Genomic DNA, 18,701 nt, shown 5'->3' on the forward strand with positions numbered 1-18,701 from the left:
TTAAGAGGCAGACTGGTCTCCTGAGATAGCAGAGGAATGGAGGGAAGTATATTCTGAGGTCATACAAATTGGGAAACTACTATTCAGTATAAAAAGACCTATAACAAAGAAAGTCATTTTGTTTAAGCTGGTATTTCTCAAATTTGAGGATAGAACCCCTTTTTCATATAAGGAAACTTTCAATGTACTCTGGAAACATTGGTGGAAACAAAGCAGACACTTCAGTTTTAGTCCTGGCTCAGGCTTTAACCAACATTTTTTCATTCATTCAACAAACATGTAGAGTAACTTTTGTGCCACACGCTATTCAAGATGCTGGTGATATATACATGGAAGAAACCAGACAAAAGCCTCCATCCTTCCAAAGATTACATTCTAGTCGGGGAGAGAAAGACAATAAACATAATCTGTGAGCAGTACAGGTACTAGATGTTTTAGTCAAACAGAGCAGGGTCGGGATCAGGAGTCCTGGGTTGCAATTTTAAATACAGTTATAACCTTGAAAAAGTCACTGAGCCTCTCTGTGTTCCTATTTATAAAACGAAGCCATTCAACCAGATGATCTCAAAAGACCTGTCAGCACTATAGGTCGGCATTAAGGGTCAAGAGTTATCCTATCAAACTGTGGTACTGCTGCGTCATGAGAATCTCAGTAAGAATTTAAGGTGACCTTAGCAGAAAAGGTGGGATATTAAAACTCATAGAATTACAGTCAAAGAAAGGCTTCTGTAAGTTTTAAATCATTTGTAATACCCACAAAAGAACAAAGCATTTCTTTTAAATAAATGCACAAAAAAGACCTTGGTCCTATTTTTAATCTACTTTGTACTTCAGTGCGATATTGAGCAGAAAGTATTTGACTTAAGGGTGAGAAAACTCTGCAGTGAAGGTGCCAGTCAGTGGCTTTTCAGCCATGTCAGCACACCCGTGTGAGAAACTGGCAGCAGTGTACACACGGCATTTCTGCCCTGCATCCTTATGTAAATAGGAGGTCCGGGACTTGATGTTGAAATGACCTTTCAGACAGTACTCCATTGCCACATGCCTGAGCTTGTATCTCAGAATAATTAGAAGCTTTGCCTTATACAGCTTGGTATACAGTGTTTATGTTAATTATAAATGTCTGAAAGTTTCCTGAAACTTTTTCTTCATAGCTTTTTATCGAAGACAGACTGGAGTTTGGGAGGAGGGTTGTGGATTGTGGTCCTAAATCTTTGATTTTCAGTCTCTCATTTTTAGAACGAAAATTAAAATCTGCTTTTCCAGTTGCCCAGCACATAGTGGCATATTTTTATATTCTTCATCTGGACTAAGAAGTGGTTTGGAATCATAGTCTTTGATACTTTTTTAAATATTTCACTCTTGAGGCATTTAGCTAAAAATTTCATGTGGACGATGGATCCCTAAATGTAAAGAAATCCCGACAGGCCTGCAGGAAAAGCTTGCAATGCAGTGATTAAAGTTGAGAAGTTCCTATCGCACAAAGGGACGCTCTTCCAAGTTTGCTTCTAAATCAGGATTTCCTTTCCCATGGCGCTTGGCCCAATCCCCAGAGCCTGCCGATGACAGTGATTTCATCTCCCCTCTTCATATTCTGTACATTCACAGGCCAGTGTACAAGAAAATGCTTTGTAACCATTCTGGAAGAAAGGACTGGCTCCTGTTTCACTATCTAGACAAGCTCTAGAATAGGCTCCTGTATGAGAGAGATAAGTGACGAGTATTCACAGGTTCCTGAAGTCTAGTCTCTGAAATGGCATATTTATCACCCTTGATTAGACAAGGTCTAATCTGTGGCCGTCAGCGGTCCCACAGGCTCCATTCCACTCGAGGTCCTCTTGGTTTAGTTCTGAAGCCTCCGTTCCCCCACCCCGAACCCCACCCCGCCTGCCCTAATTGTCATACTCAACCTGCTGTTTCCACTAAGTCTCCTGCTTTATTGCCCAAGGGGCCAAACTGTTATGCAGACTTACCAGCTATAAACGTAAGTGCTCCTTTGTACATCCATTTCATTCTTAAGAGTATATTTAGATATGGATACAAATAAAATTTGTATCTAATTTGTACCATCTTCTTCAGGAAATTAGATACACTAAATCTATAGACCATGTAATTTAAGCTTTTGAAATTTTAAAGATATAAAGATTGTTTGGCGATGTCTTCCTCTCAGATCTTTTACAGGAAAAGCTCGAGATTAGGTCAGTCTGTACCATCTGATTGCTGTTGTTCTGAAAACAACTGAGGAAAAGTGATGTAGAAACTTAGAAGACCATATTCCTTCAGCATTCCTTAAGCTCTACTCCCCACCCCAGCTCCATAGCTGGAAAAAACACCACGAAATGCATCACGAGTCACCTTTGCGTTCCCAAATGCGTATGGTTTGCCCTGAGGCCTGTCCCTGCCACCATCCACTCACTGCTCACACACCCACCCCTCCCACAGAGTGGGACCGTGGGTGGAAGAGACTGTTGAGAAGTCCTGCTGTCATTCTCCATCGTACTACCTTGCTTTCACAGAACTGAAGACCAAGCTTGCTTGTCACTGATAGTCAGCAGCCTGACACCCTTACCAACGTGTGTGGTGTATGTGAGAATAAGGAGGAAGGGCAGGGATTACAAGCGCTCTCCACATAAGTGTTGCTCTGGGTTTTCTTAAGTTGAAAACTATACTAGTCTTTTCTGATTGTTATTGCCAGTGAAGTTTTTGGAACTTACTAGGGGAACAGTTCTCAGAGAGTCACTACAAATATTCACTTTCTTTATCCTGAAGTGATTCTTTTCTCATTTTGAGAGTTCATTCATAGTAATTATTACTCTTCAAGACCTCCTTTTTTAAAATTGATATCTAAAGTGGGCATTCTAAAAGACTTCTAACAGAAGTTTTTAATAACTTCTGTTAATCCATTTGTTTATCTGTTGGCTTTGTAATGCTTAGGAGAGGTTGCAGAAATTAATTTGCAGCAGGCACTTAACTCTACATTCTCTCAATGGCTAAATATACTGTACACGTGGCTCATGTGCACTTACTTACTTTTTAATGTCTTACGATTGGAAAATATAAAACTGGGATGTTTTAAATAAGTTAAAATGACTCCTTTTTGTTTGAAATAAAAATGGGTAATTTTATTTCTTTAAAGATACAATTTTTCTCTCCACTTCTTTATTAATTTTCAGAAGTCAATGAGATCAGAATTCTCTGACTTCTCTTCTGAGGAACTGACCTATTTCTGTCTCTAACCCATAGTTTCTCAACCTGGGCCCTCTGACATTTTAGACTAGGTGATTATTGGGGGGGGGGGGGCAAGGAGGGAGGCTGTACCGATATATGCTTGCAGACAGTATAAATTAAGACTTCTTCACAAAGTTCCAGCACTTTAGAATTAGGGGAAGTTTGGGAAAACAAAATAATAACTTTAGGACCCAAAAAATATAATTTATAGAATAGATAATAAATATTGAAGTTTGTTGCCCTAGGAGTTGGAACTAATTTAAAATAGAGAGCCAAAGGTAGTTTAAATTCATGGATAATACAGGCTTTATGGAATGTTATCTAATATTCAACATCTTGGTGGAATGAGTCTTTTGAATCTCCTTTCCAAAGGAGTCTTTGACATCTTATTTCTTCTCCTTGTTCATTCTTCCAGTAAACATTGTGTGTCTTCTATGTGCCAGACCCTGCAAATGGTTTCCCATCTTCCCTTTCTTTACTTTTTTAGGGGTGGGGTGTGGGTTGCAATTGGTGGCTCCAAATTATTTTCTGTAGGTCAAAGGTTAGGAGTCTTGTAAAATAAGCACGTCGAAGTTGCAGGGTGCCCTACAAGGCCAAGCAGAGGTCATACATGATTATACCGACTAGTCCATTCATGAGTGTACACACACACTCTCACACACACGGCAGCCAGTTAGCTGTGAGTCTTATTAGTCTTCCTATCATGTAAAGGAGAGATTTGTGGGAGAAGAAAGAGAATTACAAAATGCTTTCCCCTCCCTATTTGTAAATTAAATTACTAACACCCTGTGTATTTGGGGGCTGGAGAGCAGGATGTCATATTTTACACTCGTGGCAACATATCTTTTTTTTTTTTTTTAATTATTGAGAGATAAAACAGTCATTCAAATCATGGAACACAATGATCAACACACAAAATAAAGTTGGGAAATTAAGTTGAATTGTTACATTTCATTTACATTAATAAATATCTTAAAAGAAGCAAATGTAGACTTTAAAATTCATTAAGACACTAATGACACAAGTAACTAAGAGTTTCTATCTAGGTTAATTGTGGTAGTGCTTGATTTTTAGGTTCAAAGATTATAATAATTTTAGTTAGATGGCACCAACTTATCCTTTTTGTAATTATCACCCTGGTGTCCCTTGCATACCCAAGGGAAGAAAGGTCTCGGGAGCTGGAAAGGGTGGAGCAGTTGAAAGACAATGAGAAGGTTCTAGTTCATTTGTTCACAATATTTATGAGCCTTTACCATATGCCAGGAAAAGGTGCCCAGTGCAGGGGCTCATTCATCTAGTGCAGCCCTCTCCCTTCACTCATGAGGCTTCCCAACTAGTAGAGCAACCAGACTTTGAGCAAGCATAGAGAACGTCTGCCTGTTTCAGTGTGGCCTGGGGCTCAGCCTTGCAGTGCCCTGCACAGTCGTCTCTGCAGGCTGCTGACCCTGTGCTGTCCACAGAGGGTGAATCAGGGAATCACAGGGCAGAGAGAAACACCCAGCGGTATTTTGTTGTGAGCATAATTATGGCATTCACCTTATGCTGCCAGTTAGTCTTTAAAAAAATACATTACTCAAAGAAGGAAGAATTAAAATGAAATGTGTCTGTAACAAGGAGCAAAAGACTGGGATATGGACTCGATCTCAGAGACCATTGAAACATCTACTACTATTCAGCAAGGGGTCACATCAGCCAGACAGAATCTACGTATCTCAAAATAGGAAGAGCTTTTTGGCCAATTCACTAATAACTCTTCCATGGGAACTGTAATCATTTGCTCATTTGAAATGAAGAGGCTTCTCTTATAAACTAATTACTGAGCAGAAGTGATGATGACACTTCAGGGTAGAAAACAGACACGAGAATGTGCTGAGCTACAGGCATGCCTGTTAGATTGCTCAGATGATTTGGTCATTTAAATGCTATAAACGCATATGCTTAAGAGAGCTTGGGGATAAAATGAAGGTTACTTGAAAAACAGTCATCAGACCAGTGTATGGAAAATTTATAATTTGAGGTGCTTCTCTCTTTTTCCCTCATTTTAGCTTGTCAAAATTCCCAAAAATGATCCCCTCAACGAAGTGCATACGTTTAACTTCTATCTGTCAAATGTGGGTAAAGACAACCCTCAGGGCAGCTTTGACTGCATCCAGCAAAGATTCTCCAGGTAAGTACCTTTCAAGGTATACTAAAGGGAAAATTACCGTTCTTGGAGCATTTTTTAAATTAAACAATAAAATATATAGTAGTCATTCATAAATATTTATTGAACTGAATGGGAAAGTTCATTTATTTATTTGAGAAATACTGAGCACTTACTATGTGTTAGAAATTATATTCGTCACTGTGGGATACAATCACAAAATTTTAACATTTTTGCCCTCAAGGTTTTTTAAAGTACAGATTTTTTTTAACCTATCAAAGGTAAGGTTTGTTTATTTTAATTGAAGACAAGTTTGGGGATTTAAAATTTTTTATTCACTTCATTTAAATAAGAGTACTTTTATAGCATACTCCAGGCTTGCCTTCAAGAGTAAAGGAGAAAAAAATATATATGTATGTGTGTGTGTATCTTATGTATCCCCTTCCTTCTTCCCTGTGCAAGCCTTGCTTTAAGATAGATTTTTTTAAAAAATTGTTATTCTGCAGAAGAATGGAAATGAGAACTTAATCCCAGCATAGCAGTCATTTCTGATTTAAAAAAGAAAAGAGGGAGGAAGACAAGAATCCACAGCCTCCTCCCCGGGTACCAGGGACCCTTCTCTACTGGGCGCCTCTGGGAACAATAAGCGACTTGTACTCTTCTTTGCAGTGGTTGTTTCTGATTAAAGAATGGGCCCCTTGAGTAGGGGGAGTTTGTTCTGCCTGTGGATAAGACAAGGCCTTAGAGCGCCCACCCTCCCGTGAGACGATGGTACTGGCCAAAGTGGCCGGGCCCTCCATCCCTGTCTGTTAGCTGAGCTGTACTTGAAACTGTGAGCGCTCCCCTGCGTGGGAGGTGGGAGAAAGCCGAAAGGAACGGCGTCTTTCCAGGGAGCGCAGGAGGCAGAGAGATATCAAATAAGACACATCACTGAAAGAGTTCTAAATTTCTCCTCCCATTCAAGGTGACTAAATAACAATTTATTTTATCTTCATCTGCCATTTTCCCGAGTATATGTTAATTTTGCCCACCCCCAAACTTATATTTTTTGGTATAAATTGCGTGCGCTCTAGATTATATAGACCTTTCTGCAATATTCACTGTGATAGCCACTGGCCACACGTGGCTATTTACATTTCAGTTGATAAAAATGAAATAAAATGAAAAATTCAGTTCTACGCTCGCACTAACCACACATTACGAGCTCAGTAGCCACATGGCTAATGGCGATCAAAGTGGACAGCACAGATACAGATCGTTTCACCACTTCAGAAAATTCTGTGGGACAGTATTGTAATACATTATAGAATCACCAAGTATAAGGGTCCTTGGTAAGTGTGTGGTTCAACCTCTTCTTTTCACAGGTGACTTTCCCCGTTACATAGCTGGCTAGTTAATGACTAGGTTGAAAATGAGAACTGAGTTCTCCTAACTCCCAGTCCAGTGTTCATTCCACACCACAGAGCACACCCATTTCAAATTGTGGTGCCATCATCTGACATGCTTGTTTTTAGAGCATTGCTTTATTATAGTGAGAACATTTTGATATCAAACTGACCTATATCCCATTAGGAATTTTATTAAGGAACTTAATCTCTTCAAAACCAGTCATATCATCATAGGTGATATGGTTTCTCCCTTACATCGTCAATACCCTGTGTGTTTATTTCTACCTTGCTTGTTTGGAGCAGGATTTAAAGTCACTTGTAAACTATAATGATGCAGCAAGAAAAACAGAAATTATTATTGTGAGAAAATTGGGGCAAATGCAGTAGTATAATCCAAGTATAAAAGAATGATCCAGGGTGCTTTATAAAATGGAGTGGTTGGGTATAAATTGAAATTTGCCACTCTAGTAACAAAAGCACTCAAACTTACAGTTCTCAACCTGGCAAGCAAACCTTTTCATAATCTACACCCACCTTTTCTATTTAATTTTTATTTTTCCCATGGATCCAGTCTCTCCTGAAAATAGTACAAGCTCCTCAAAGGCAGGGGCTTTCTTATGCCCCTTTTCTAGTCTTACAGTGCCAGTGAAGCTCAAACTAAGGACTCAACAGATGTCCAAAAATGACATATTAACTCGTCTTCCTTATCTTTCTTTTTAAATCTTTCTTTTGAAATCTCCTTAAGCCACACTTTTCTCATATGTAAAATGAAAGAAATCCCAAAGTCAAAATTACCTTTCAAAAATTCCTTAAATTGCCCATTCACAGGCCTGTTGAGAAACACATAGCAATGCACACTCAGGTGTGGAAAACAGTGGGCTACGCTAGAGAAAGATTGTGAGACCATTTATACACATTAAGTCAAAGTATTTACATTTTTAAGGTAACTCAGTTGAAAAGCGATGAATGGAGAATTCTAGAGAGTGTTTTCTTGCCTGCAGGGCTTAACTCTTACTTTTCGTGTCAAGATCTGTTTCATGATATTGAATTGTGTAAACTAAAGCTTCATCCTGATTGGCAACAGGTTCAGCTTATACTTACCATGTAAACTTGGTAAATCATAGGGGGAGATACTGAAATTCAGACTTCCTGCCCCCAGACCTGCATACTGCAGTCTTTTCTGTACTCCACTGCAATCTTGTCTTTCTACTCCCTCCCTTCTTCCTTCCCCTCCTTTATTGGTTTTTCAGCATGCATACATACTCAGGTGAGTCTCGTTTGAAAACAAAATGACAATTTCACTTCTGGAGACAAAGTCTGGCTTCAATTCTCATCATTCCGCCAACACTGTTCCCCAAGGGGGCCCTGACCTCCTTACTCCTGAATCCAATGGATGCCTATTAGATTCTCATTATTCTGGACGTGGTGCCAGCGTTTCACTCTGTTGACCACTCTGATTCTTGAAGCATTCTATTCCAGTGGCTCGCATGACACTGCTTTTCTGACTTCCCTCTAACTCTTTGGCTGTGCCTTTTCAGCCTTCTGTGGTCTTTCCATCTTCCTATTGTTTATTTTAAATATTACTGTGTTTCCCCGAAAATAAGGCCTAGCCGGACCATCAGCTCTAATGTGTCTTTTGGAGCAAAAATTAATATAAAACCCGGTCTTATTTTACTATAAGACCTGGTATAATATAATATAACATAATATAATATAATACTGTTCTAATATAATACTGGTCTAATATAATATAATACCGGGTCTTATATTAATTTTTGCTCCAAAAGACGCATTAGAGCTGATTGTCTGGCTAGGTCTTATTTTCAGGGAAACATGGTGGTGTTCTTCATACTTGGTTCCCTCCTGAGACGTCTCATTTCTTCAGAGTCACCATGTCCAACACTGAACTCATTTTCTCTCTTCCAACCCTACCCCAATGTCTCGATAAATGGCAGCTCCATACACCTGCTAGGTAACATGGGCACTATCCTTAACTTCTCCCCGCCACCCTCTCCCTCTGTGGCGAATCACTGACCACATCCTGTCAGTCCTGCCTCTTCACTGTCTCTGGAACCTTTACTATTCTGCATTCACACTGCCCTATACTGATTCGCCGTCACTTCTCGCCTGTGATGCTTCAGTAGCCGCCTACCTGCTCCCCTGCTTTCCCTCCTGTGCCCACTTCCTTCCGATCTGTTTTTCATCCGGATTAATCTTTCTACAGTACAAATGAGATATTTTCTCTTCCCTATTTTCAGCCTCTGTTGCTTTTGGCCTAAAGTCCAAAATCCATACCATGACCTCCGAATCTCTGTAATGTACTCCTCATGCCCTCTTCAGCCTCCTTTCTAATTGTCCTTTACGGCTCTCTTTGGTTTAACTGAAAAGCTCTTCCTTGCTCCCCCGGGCTTGTACAAGTTACCAGTATAACTGTTACTATGATCCCCTAATATTAGTATAGTATTTCTGGGCCAATGTTAATATTCAAGTTTTAAAAAATATTTCTGACAAAATCTCTTGTCCAGTATTTTCTTCAATATTTGCTATATAAATAAATCATCTTATATAGAGATTTAACAAAGTGGTAAATATAAATTCTGCAAATGGTTAGGCTCTTGGGGCTAATAATCATAAAGTAAGCTTTAATGTTTGGCAATATTTAGCTTTATAAGTATCTTACTAAAAATAAAAAGAATTTTGGTGGGTCGGTTTCATCTAGTCAGTTCTAAAACATGCATATTATGGTTCCACTAAAAGTAAACTTTTAACATTTTTCCTATCAGTGGTAGGTAATTCTTTAAAATAGTTGACTAGTAAATGAAAGTATAACTATATTGCCCATCAGGACTCTGGTATTCACGCCAAATACTGATTTTTTTTCCCTCAAAATTTCATGGATTTGGTCTCTAAGAACTCACTTCACCTATTCTCTTCACAATATAGAAACAAACGTGACATGAAATGAAGAAGAGAAACTCATATTTTAAATAATCTTTACATTTAAATAATCTTTACAAAATTACTAATGTTAGGTATTTCAGGATTGCAAAGTTATTAGGGCTGCTGATTTTAGAATTAGACAATTCTTGCCTGCCTTTATTGTGCAAAATGAGGGGCATCTCTCATAAAGCCACCATCTTATTTGACAGCTCTGGAGCCTCCCAGCTCAATTGCCTGGGATTTATACAAGATAAAATTACAGTGTGTGCAACAAACGACTCGTATCAGATGACACGAGAAAGAATGACCCAGGCAGAGGAAGAATCTCGCAACCGAAGCACAAAAGTTATCAAACCCGGTGGACCATATGTAGGTTTGTATAGATATCTTTCTTCTTCTCATTCATTGATTGGAATAATTCAAGATCACTGTAGGTAACTACTGGTAATATTAATTTCATGAAAACTCAGAAATTAGTTTTCAGAACATTTTGGATAACATTGTCAAAGTCATTTGTTTTTTTCAGACTGCTGGTTAATTGAAGAACAGATTTAAAACTTATGTCTTTTATAAATCTTTAATCCTCTGTTGCTATGTATTATTACAGTACCATACTGGGTTCTGGTCAAGTTATTTTACTATGTGAATTTGTAATAACAGTACCACTGTGTTTTCTTTGTCATTGGATGTAATTTAAACAGTGGACGGTATGGTTTTTATTTTGCTCTTTTTGTAGGGTTACTTTTTTAAAAAAATCTATTAGTAGGATTTGAGTTGATAACCTTATTGTTGCAGCTTTTGCTTAAGTTTTCAGAGGATCTTTGCAAAACAGGGAATTTTTATTACAAAATCTCAGATGTGCTTATAGCAAAGCATTAAGGTGATGCCTCCTTGATACCTCAATTGTGATGTCATTTCTGGATCCTCTTCCTCAGCTGTCCCTTAATTGAGAGCCTGCCCCAACCCCGTCACCTTTATCGGTTCACTCGAATATCCATTAGACTGAAGGGAAGAACAGCAAGATGAGTCTCTCCCTTATGTGCAGTGACCCCAACAGTTTTAAGGAGTCAATTCACAGTGCTTATTATCGGTAATAAAGATAATTATCAAGAGTGAGAATGAACTCTTTGAGGCCTTGCTCAGTTTAATAACATAAGTCACTGGATAATAAATGATGAAAGGACATCAATCTGGCAATATAAATGCTCACAAAAGCAGTCTCTTGAAGAACCAAACCCCTTACTATCTTTCCATGGTTTAGTAGAATTCTACTTCTGCCCTTTCCCATTGCTGACCCAGCTAAAATATATTCAACCTCGAGAAGCTCCACTAGTGTCTTTAATAAGTGTTTCCTTAGAACAAAGCCAGTGCTCCTGGGACTGGGTGCTTAGCTTAGATACATTTAGTTTGGTTTAACAACAATTCATGGCATCCCCAGATATCTGTACCCCCGGGGCCCAGTTCCAAGCCCAGTAAGTTACCAGCAATGAGGTTTTTCACCTACCCCTTTCCTGCTGAGTAAGGTAGTGACTTCCAGCTTCCTTCTTTCTCCTTTATCCTCACAAGTAACCTCATTAACTTTCTGTGCTAGCAGGCTAAATCTCAAATTTTTTAAATGCACAAGATCTGCTATATTTTAATTTAAGTACAAACTATGAATTTGCTGTCCCTATTGCTTTAAAAGTCTCTCTCTCTCTTTTTTTTTTTTACTGCCTAATATCACTGTTATATAAACAGCGAGACGAATTGGTGTTTTACAAAGGAAAAGACTCAAGCCATCAAAATGATTTTTTTCGCTCCCAGTGTAACTAGCTGAAAAACCTTACCTTGATTTAATATTCCAAAGCTTGAAAATCAACACTGATTACTGTACTTTTCCATTGAATGATCCTTGGGTGTCCCCTGTGTTCATGTTTTTGTTTGTTTTGATAAGGTCGGGAATAGTTCATTTGCAGCTTACACAACAGACTTTTCAACACCCAGAATCCCCTAGACCACACACTCCCTAATGGTACGGTAATTTTAGACTTTGCAGGGTTTCTTATTGGCCACTACACATAATTTATATACATTTTTGAGAGTGACCACATAAAATTTGGGGTTATGTAAATTTCAATCTGAGCCAAATTACATGTATTCCATTCTCAGAAGAGCTGGCCGCCCTCTCGCACGTGGGTTCCCACCTCAGAACCCTGCAGTGATGGGTGCCAGCCCACGTCTGGCCTGCTTCTCTGTACCGTGTCCCCCGCGCCCCAGCCACTCACCCTCACAGCACCGGCGTTTGCTCTGCTCTGCAATCTTCTCATTAACCTCCTCAGCCTTTTATTCTCACGGTGAAATAATCCTGGCTCCTTTTAACTTTTCTTAATATGGCCTGTATCCTAACCCTTTCATTATTTTTATTGCTCTCCTCTGGACTGCCTCTAATTCTCCACCTCAAAATTCCTAACTGGACACGCTACTCTTAAGAAAAGTCTGATCAATTCTGAATAGAGGAGAGCAAAAGACTAGTATCCCGATTGACTTTTCAATTGACTGTTTTTTTATTTTTTACTGTTCTTTGTTATGGCATGTTTTGATCTTTTTCTTTTACCTTCATCCATTGTCAGTCCTTTACCATGTGTCTTTCCTTCTAGGAAGCTCAGTAGGTATCTTCCGGCTTTTTTCAGGATCTCAAAACTATCTGGCTCATTGTTCTTTAAAATGCAGTCAGTCACCCTTCAGCACTGACATTACCCAGCGCTCAGGCCCGCGGCTCACAAGGCAGTGGTTAGCACTCAGCAGGCAGCTCCTCACCTCCAGCTCACAATCACCCCATGACGCAGGTCATGGTTACCTCTCCACTTACACATTAGCACAGGGCAAATGAGTGGGGTTTGGCCTCACTAACAAGCTGTGTTATTTTCTTAAGACAAGAGGAGATACCTCGGAGTTCATAATTGAATATATCAGATAAAATGATTCCAAAAGCTCACCTGTGCCACCTTAGAGGTACCTGCAGGACCAGGTTTCTTTCAACAGTGTCAGCCTCGGTAGAGGACAGATGGGAACCATGCTGGTCCCGCTGTGGGTAGTGCTTGTGTAACGCTAGGCCAGGCCTCTGACAGTTGAATTAGGGCACAGGCTCAATTCAAGAGGATGAAGATTGTGCTCCTGGAGTCCCCTAGCCTCGTCACCCAGGAATATGAGCTTCTGCAACCCTCTTGTGGGCTGAAAAAAACCAAAACCTATTTTGCCTGGAGATAAGTAGGAGAGGCTTAAACCTAGAAAACATTATTATTATTTCTTCAGTAATATTTCCATTTCTAATCGTGGCATTTATATCAGAGGTGAGCATTGTCTTGTTATAATCCTTCCCTTTGTTTAAAAATAATCACTAATCACTACTGCCCCAAGTTTACCAGTATCTTACGTTTGCCCACTGACTTCTACCTAAATTCTGGAATTTTATTGAACTGTAAATTTTTATACATGCTAATATTTATTTAGGTATATAAAGCAACCCAACCAATCTAATTCCTCAGATTCTGTTCCCGATTTCCCCAACTGCTGCCCCCATCCTTATTTCTGATGAGTCAATACATGTCTGAGCAACCTTAGACAAATCATTTAAGATCTGTGGACCTTAATTTTCTCAAATATTAAGTAAGGGGTATTTGAACTAGGTAACATCTAAGGTTCTTTATAGTTCTAACATTTTGTGACTGCTGTGTGGATATATTTTGATAGTAAACCTTTTGAAACAGGATCATAAATGCCAAATGGTAGAGATAAATTTCATTGCAATGGATTATGTGTTGAAGCACGACAGACTCACCCCACCATCAAGATCCTGCCAGTGTTTTTAAAGCCTTGGGTCAGTGTTGCCAGGGCTTCTGGTCAGGTTCCACAGAACAGAAAAACAACTGCAGGAAGTGGCTGCAATCCCTGCTCTCTTTCTGATGTACTGTTTTACACCTTCCTTTCAGATTGTTTACTCAGAGCCATTAGATGGAAGATAAATAATTCTACCGTCTCATACTAAATGGAGAAGCTAGAAGTGGACTCCTTATTATGAAACAACGGTTTAGATATAGTCCCAGATTACCCAAACTAAATGGAGAAACTGCTTAGAAGTGGACTCCTTGTTATGAAACAACCGTTTAGATATAGTCCCTGATTACCCCACCCTTTCAGACCCACTGCTGCTGTTTATATATGGAGCCCAGGGAATTGATTAGCAGTTGGGTCTGGGAAGAGAATTAGGTTCTCCCACAGGCTTTATTAAAAGGACTTTGTGAGCAAATGTAAGAAATAAAAGTAAAGCCTTTTTTCTGCCCACTTTGAACCTGACATTTTCCTGCTGTACTTTTTTCTCTTTAGCATCTCAATTCTTTAACTACTTATAGCACCGATGTTTTCTTCATCCGTAGGCTCTATCACCTTAACCAAAGGACTCCTTCCTGGTTGAATAGGCACAAATGGATAGGGAGTCAGTGAGCAAATGATCCTCGTGTAAAACTCAGTGGCCCAGTGTGGCTGGATTGTTCTTTCAGTATTTGAAAGACATGGGTTACTCCCCAAGACTGACTGTTGAAAAGAAAAATGAGGGACAGGTGCAGTGAGTGTATTGGGAGTAGGAGATTCATGGACGGATGGGTGACAGCCTCGCATTAGGTCCTAGATATGCCGCCAGCACTGACATATCCCTGACCAGATCCTAATTTCTTGTCAATACTTACACCCCTCTTACGGGCAAAGCGAGCCTCCCTTATTGGTCTGCCCTATACCTACTTCAGGGAGCGGTGGGGGTGAACCCAGGAGACCATGGGGCGCTCCTGAGACTGAGGATAGGCAGTGGGTCAGACGTACAGACGAGGTGGGGCCGCCCGGAACACAGTGGTAGTACTGTCAGGTGCTGTTTTTATTTTTATTTGCACTCTTTGCTGGCTTCAATTCATTTTAAATGACCAGTCCTGGTGTGTGAGAGCTTAGCTAAACATTCTCTGCCCCTCCTCCTCCCCAGAGAGTTGGGGTGGGGGTGCTCCACAGTCAGCTTGCTGTGGGGAAGTTAAACAGGTTTCAAGGGGCAGGGGAGTATGGAATTTATAGCATTTCGTAAACTTTTGTGACCCTGATCCTATTATTTACTTATTTTTTTTCACAAATCCCTATTACAAGTTCAAGGAATAGTCTTGTTGGTTAAATTACTGCAATTGAGAAATGGTGCATTGGAAGGTTTTGCATTTGCCACGTTAGGAATTTCAATGTGTCTTCAGATTCTGGGAGTCTGGTGATGTGGGAAAGGACACGCCATTTTGATTCCAGCTCCTCTGCTGCCTACTTGCTCTCTTGCTATCATTCAGACACTTTGTAGTCATTTCACTTTCCTAACCATCAAATTCTGATTCACGGTCTGCTGATGGATAAAGCAGCCTCAGCCCTGCCTAAACGGCGCTGAAGCCTAACATGAAACAAGAACGGATATTAAGCATAAAACCTTTTCCACAAAGAAGTACAAGTAGGAAAACTTGGCTATTGATCACAGAACCTTCCAAATGCTAAGTGAGTACTGTACCATTTGAGCTTAGCCCATCGAAGGCTTCAGTTTTCTTATCTGTGAAATGGGAGCCACACCTACCTCATCAGGTTACTGAGACCTAATGTGTGTAAAGCTCTTAGCACAGTGGCCCCCAACACATAATGGGTGCATGATAACTAATTAGGTCCCTGTCCATCTGACACTGATCTAGCTATCTCTAAATTAAGAAAAATACAGACACCAGATCTAAATCAATCTCCAAAACTCTAATTGTACCTTAATTTAATAGGTTTTTCTTATCATTGGGCAAATGTCCTTTTAATATTGAGTTCTTTGTTGTACAATATTTTGATCTGACATTTACAATTACCCTGTCTCCCCAAAAATAAGCCCTAGCCGGACAATCAGCTCTACTGCATCTTTTGGAGCAAAAATTAATGTAAAACTCAGTATTGTATTATTATATATTATATTACTATATAAGACCGGGTCTTATATTAATTTTTGCTCCAAAAGATGCAGTAGATTTAAGTTCTGTAAATAGCATGGTAAGCATCAAATACCTACAACCTTAAAACTTCCAGTCTGTTGCTATGGTGACTGTCACTAATTATTATCTATGTGTAGCTAAGTGGCCAAAATACTTCCATAATATGTATTTATTCCAATAAATGATTCCATCAAAAAATTCCTAATTCATATTTTAGGCCATTTATTCAGAATGTTTTCTGTTTGCACGTGTCTTTAAAGTAAAAACTGAAATAAAGTAGTGGTCTTTTTTCTCTCCAGAAATGAACCAGGTATCTAACTCAGTTGTGGAAACTGAGATGCTCATTATATTATTACCCACAAATGTGTAACAATGTCATTTCCACTGGACTTTAGGGAAAAGAGTACAAATTCGGAAAGCACCTCAAGCTATTTCAGATGCAGTGCCTGAGAGGAAAAGGTCAACCCCCATGAACCCTGCAAATACGATTCGAAAGACATATGGCAGCAGCAGTGTTTCTCAGCGGCCATATAGGGACAGGGTGATCCACTTACTGGCGCTGAAGGCCTACAAGAAACCGGAGCTGCTGGCTCGACTGCAGAAAGATGGTGTCAATCAAAAAGACAAGAACTCTCTCGGAGCAATTCTGCAACAGGTGAGGACAGCTGGAGAGAGTGCCTGCCACCTACCTTCTTGTTGAGAAGTTCATTTAAGAAGGCTTATTGTTATTACCATTGTTATTGAGGTAGAGAAATTTCAGGATCATTTTGATAATGCTGTGTGAAATATAACTCCTGAATATTCAGTAAAATCATCTTGTTTTAAACACTTAATTAAAAACTAATTGAAATGTGGGCATTTATACTAGGTTTTATAAGTTAGAGGCTTCTGAATTGTTAATAAAAAAATTAAAGTTTTGAATCACTATCTTCATTTGGGTTCAATAAATTTTGCCCTGAAATTCCATTAAAAAATAAAAGTAAGCAAGAACTTTTCATTGTCTGTTTTTAGTCTTAAACCACAAAAACTATTGCTGTAATTTTGTTGGTTTATATAGGTGAACTCATGCAATGTATTATCAGGCTTTGGTTGGCGTAAACTAAAATATTTTTACCTACTAAATAGTTTATAATGTGTCTTGCCCTGTTTACTCTCTGTTGCCCGTATTCTGCATTTTTCTACTATTGGGTATGTTGAGATCAGTCACTTGCCTTATATATAAAGTATTAGCTCTGATCAGTTACCTTATAATCACAAACTTAAGTATAAAAGTAGGTCATTAATTTTGTTAAAGCCAACAATTTGTCAGACTGTAACTTCTTATATTTTTCATACTGACTTTGGGTCATAAATGTTGTTTAGCATTCAAATCCACCATAAATGAAAGTAGTCCATCTACTTGCTTTTTTTCTAAAGCAGTAACATTTCCAAAGTTGTTTTTCTATTCTCTCTTACATTCAAACATGACACTAAATTATATGAAAGAGTAAAACCATAATCTCTAGTTCTGGGGTGTTAGTATGTATAGTACTCAGGATAATAGAAAATCTAAGGATTGTTTTTATTTATTCCATTTTGAGAAATCTGGTTGTATCATATTAATTTATTTGCAAATTTGAATTTTAAGATAAGCCTACCATTTTCTACTTTATAACAACATTAACATTAGATTAGTATTCAGCTGAGCTTTGAGAACAGCATATATATTTGATAGTTAAAAAACACAGAAAGAGGTCAAGTTATTAAAAAGACCTTTCCAGTAGGAAATGACAGGAAGAATACCTTTCGGCCAGCCTTAAAAATAACTCTTGGTTTGGCACTTCAATTTGTACATTTGTGCTGGTAATGGAAGCTAGGCCTGGGTACTCTAGGAATTGTAGTTAAGGGATAAGAAAAGATTACACTGGGAATAAATTGGCTGGCTAATAACAGTAATTTGAGGGTTGTTTTGGTTTATGTTTCCATTTATCGGTTTTCAGGAATTTCAAGGACTTTGAATAAGTGGTTCTTCAGAAGAACCAGCAGCTACAAGGAGCAAGCTTAGCTATCCAAGAAAGTGGCAAACACAGTTATCAGAATCCATACTATTTATGGAGATAATTTGTGTTGATACTGAAGAGAAAATTTATAACCTAACATTTGGGCACTCTTGGGTTTTTACTTCATACAAGTGACCAAAGATTTTTACTGACTCAAAAGTAGATAATAATGAATAATGATGATGATGAAATTGATAACATAACTGTTTTGGGATTCCTTTGACTAGAAAAAAATTGTTTAAAAAAATCTTCCTCCACTTTTTGCCTGTGTGCTTACTATTTGATTAGAAATATGACAAATGCAGTGGGCCATTCAGGGAAAAAATTTAACTATGTATATAAAGTTTTAATTCCCCAAATGAAGTTGAGCAGCATTTATTAAGATCTGGCGTATGCAAAACTAGCGGTCCCTTTGTGGCCAATTGATATAATTGTTTTCAGTTTAAATCCAAAAGGTTGCTTGTTCTAGGTTAGGAAATAGCAAACAGTTCTAATGCTCTGTTTTCACACCATGTACCAGGTAGCCAATCTGAATCCTAAGGACCTCTCATATACCTTAAAGGATTATGTTTTTAAAGAGCTTCAAAGAGACTGGCCTGGATACAATGAAATAGACAGACGGTCATTAGAGTCAGTGCTCTCAAGGTAAGTTCTTTATTTTTTTCTTTAATAAATGATGCAAATAAGTAATTATTTTAGTCCTTGTTATTTTAGTATGGAGATAGGAAAAGAGAAGCAAGGGTAAGCTTTCTATTGTGATTCTGTAAAAACTGTCTCCATAGCTGAACATGTGTGTCCTTTACAGAAAACTAAATCCATGTCAGAATGCTGCCAGCACCAGCCACTCAGAATCTCCTGTATGTACTAGCAGAGACACTGCATCTTCTCCTCAGGTATTTTATGAAATTATATAATCATAGTCCTGAAAGGCGTAGGGGCAGTCTAGTTCATG

At 38.7% G+C, this 18,701-nt stretch overlaps 1 protein-coding gene across 1 annotated transcript in view; it reads left to right on the forward strand.

Annotated features, from left to right (window-relative positions):
• The window catches only part of ELL2 (elongation factor for RNA polymerase II 2), a 70,882-nt gene that overhangs the window by 37,115 nt on the left and 15,066 nt on the right, over positions 1 to 18,701 (forward strand). The window contains exons 3-7 of the mRNA XM_019727992.2: positions 5,274 to 5,395; positions 9,909 to 10,072; positions 16,106 to 16,365; positions 18,270 to 18,394; positions 18,555 to 18,642. Of these exons, the coding sequence (XP_019583551.2) occupies positions 5,274 to 5,395; positions 9,909 to 10,072; positions 16,106 to 16,365; positions 18,270 to 18,394; positions 18,555 to 18,642 (759 nt within the window). The remainder of the gene's footprint in view (positions 1 to 5,273; positions 5,396 to 9,908; positions 10,073 to 16,105; positions 16,366 to 18,269; positions 18,395 to 18,554; positions 18,643 to 18,701) is intronic.

The sequence above is a fragment of the Rhinolophus sinicus genome, linkage group LG03, assembly GCF_036562045.2.
Source record: "Rhinolophus sinicus isolate RSC01 linkage group LG03, ASM3656204v1, whole genome shotgun sequence".
NCBI classification, from domain to species: domain Eukaryota; kingdom Metazoa; phylum Chordata; class Mammalia; order Chiroptera; family Rhinolophidae; genus Rhinolophus; species Rhinolophus sinicus.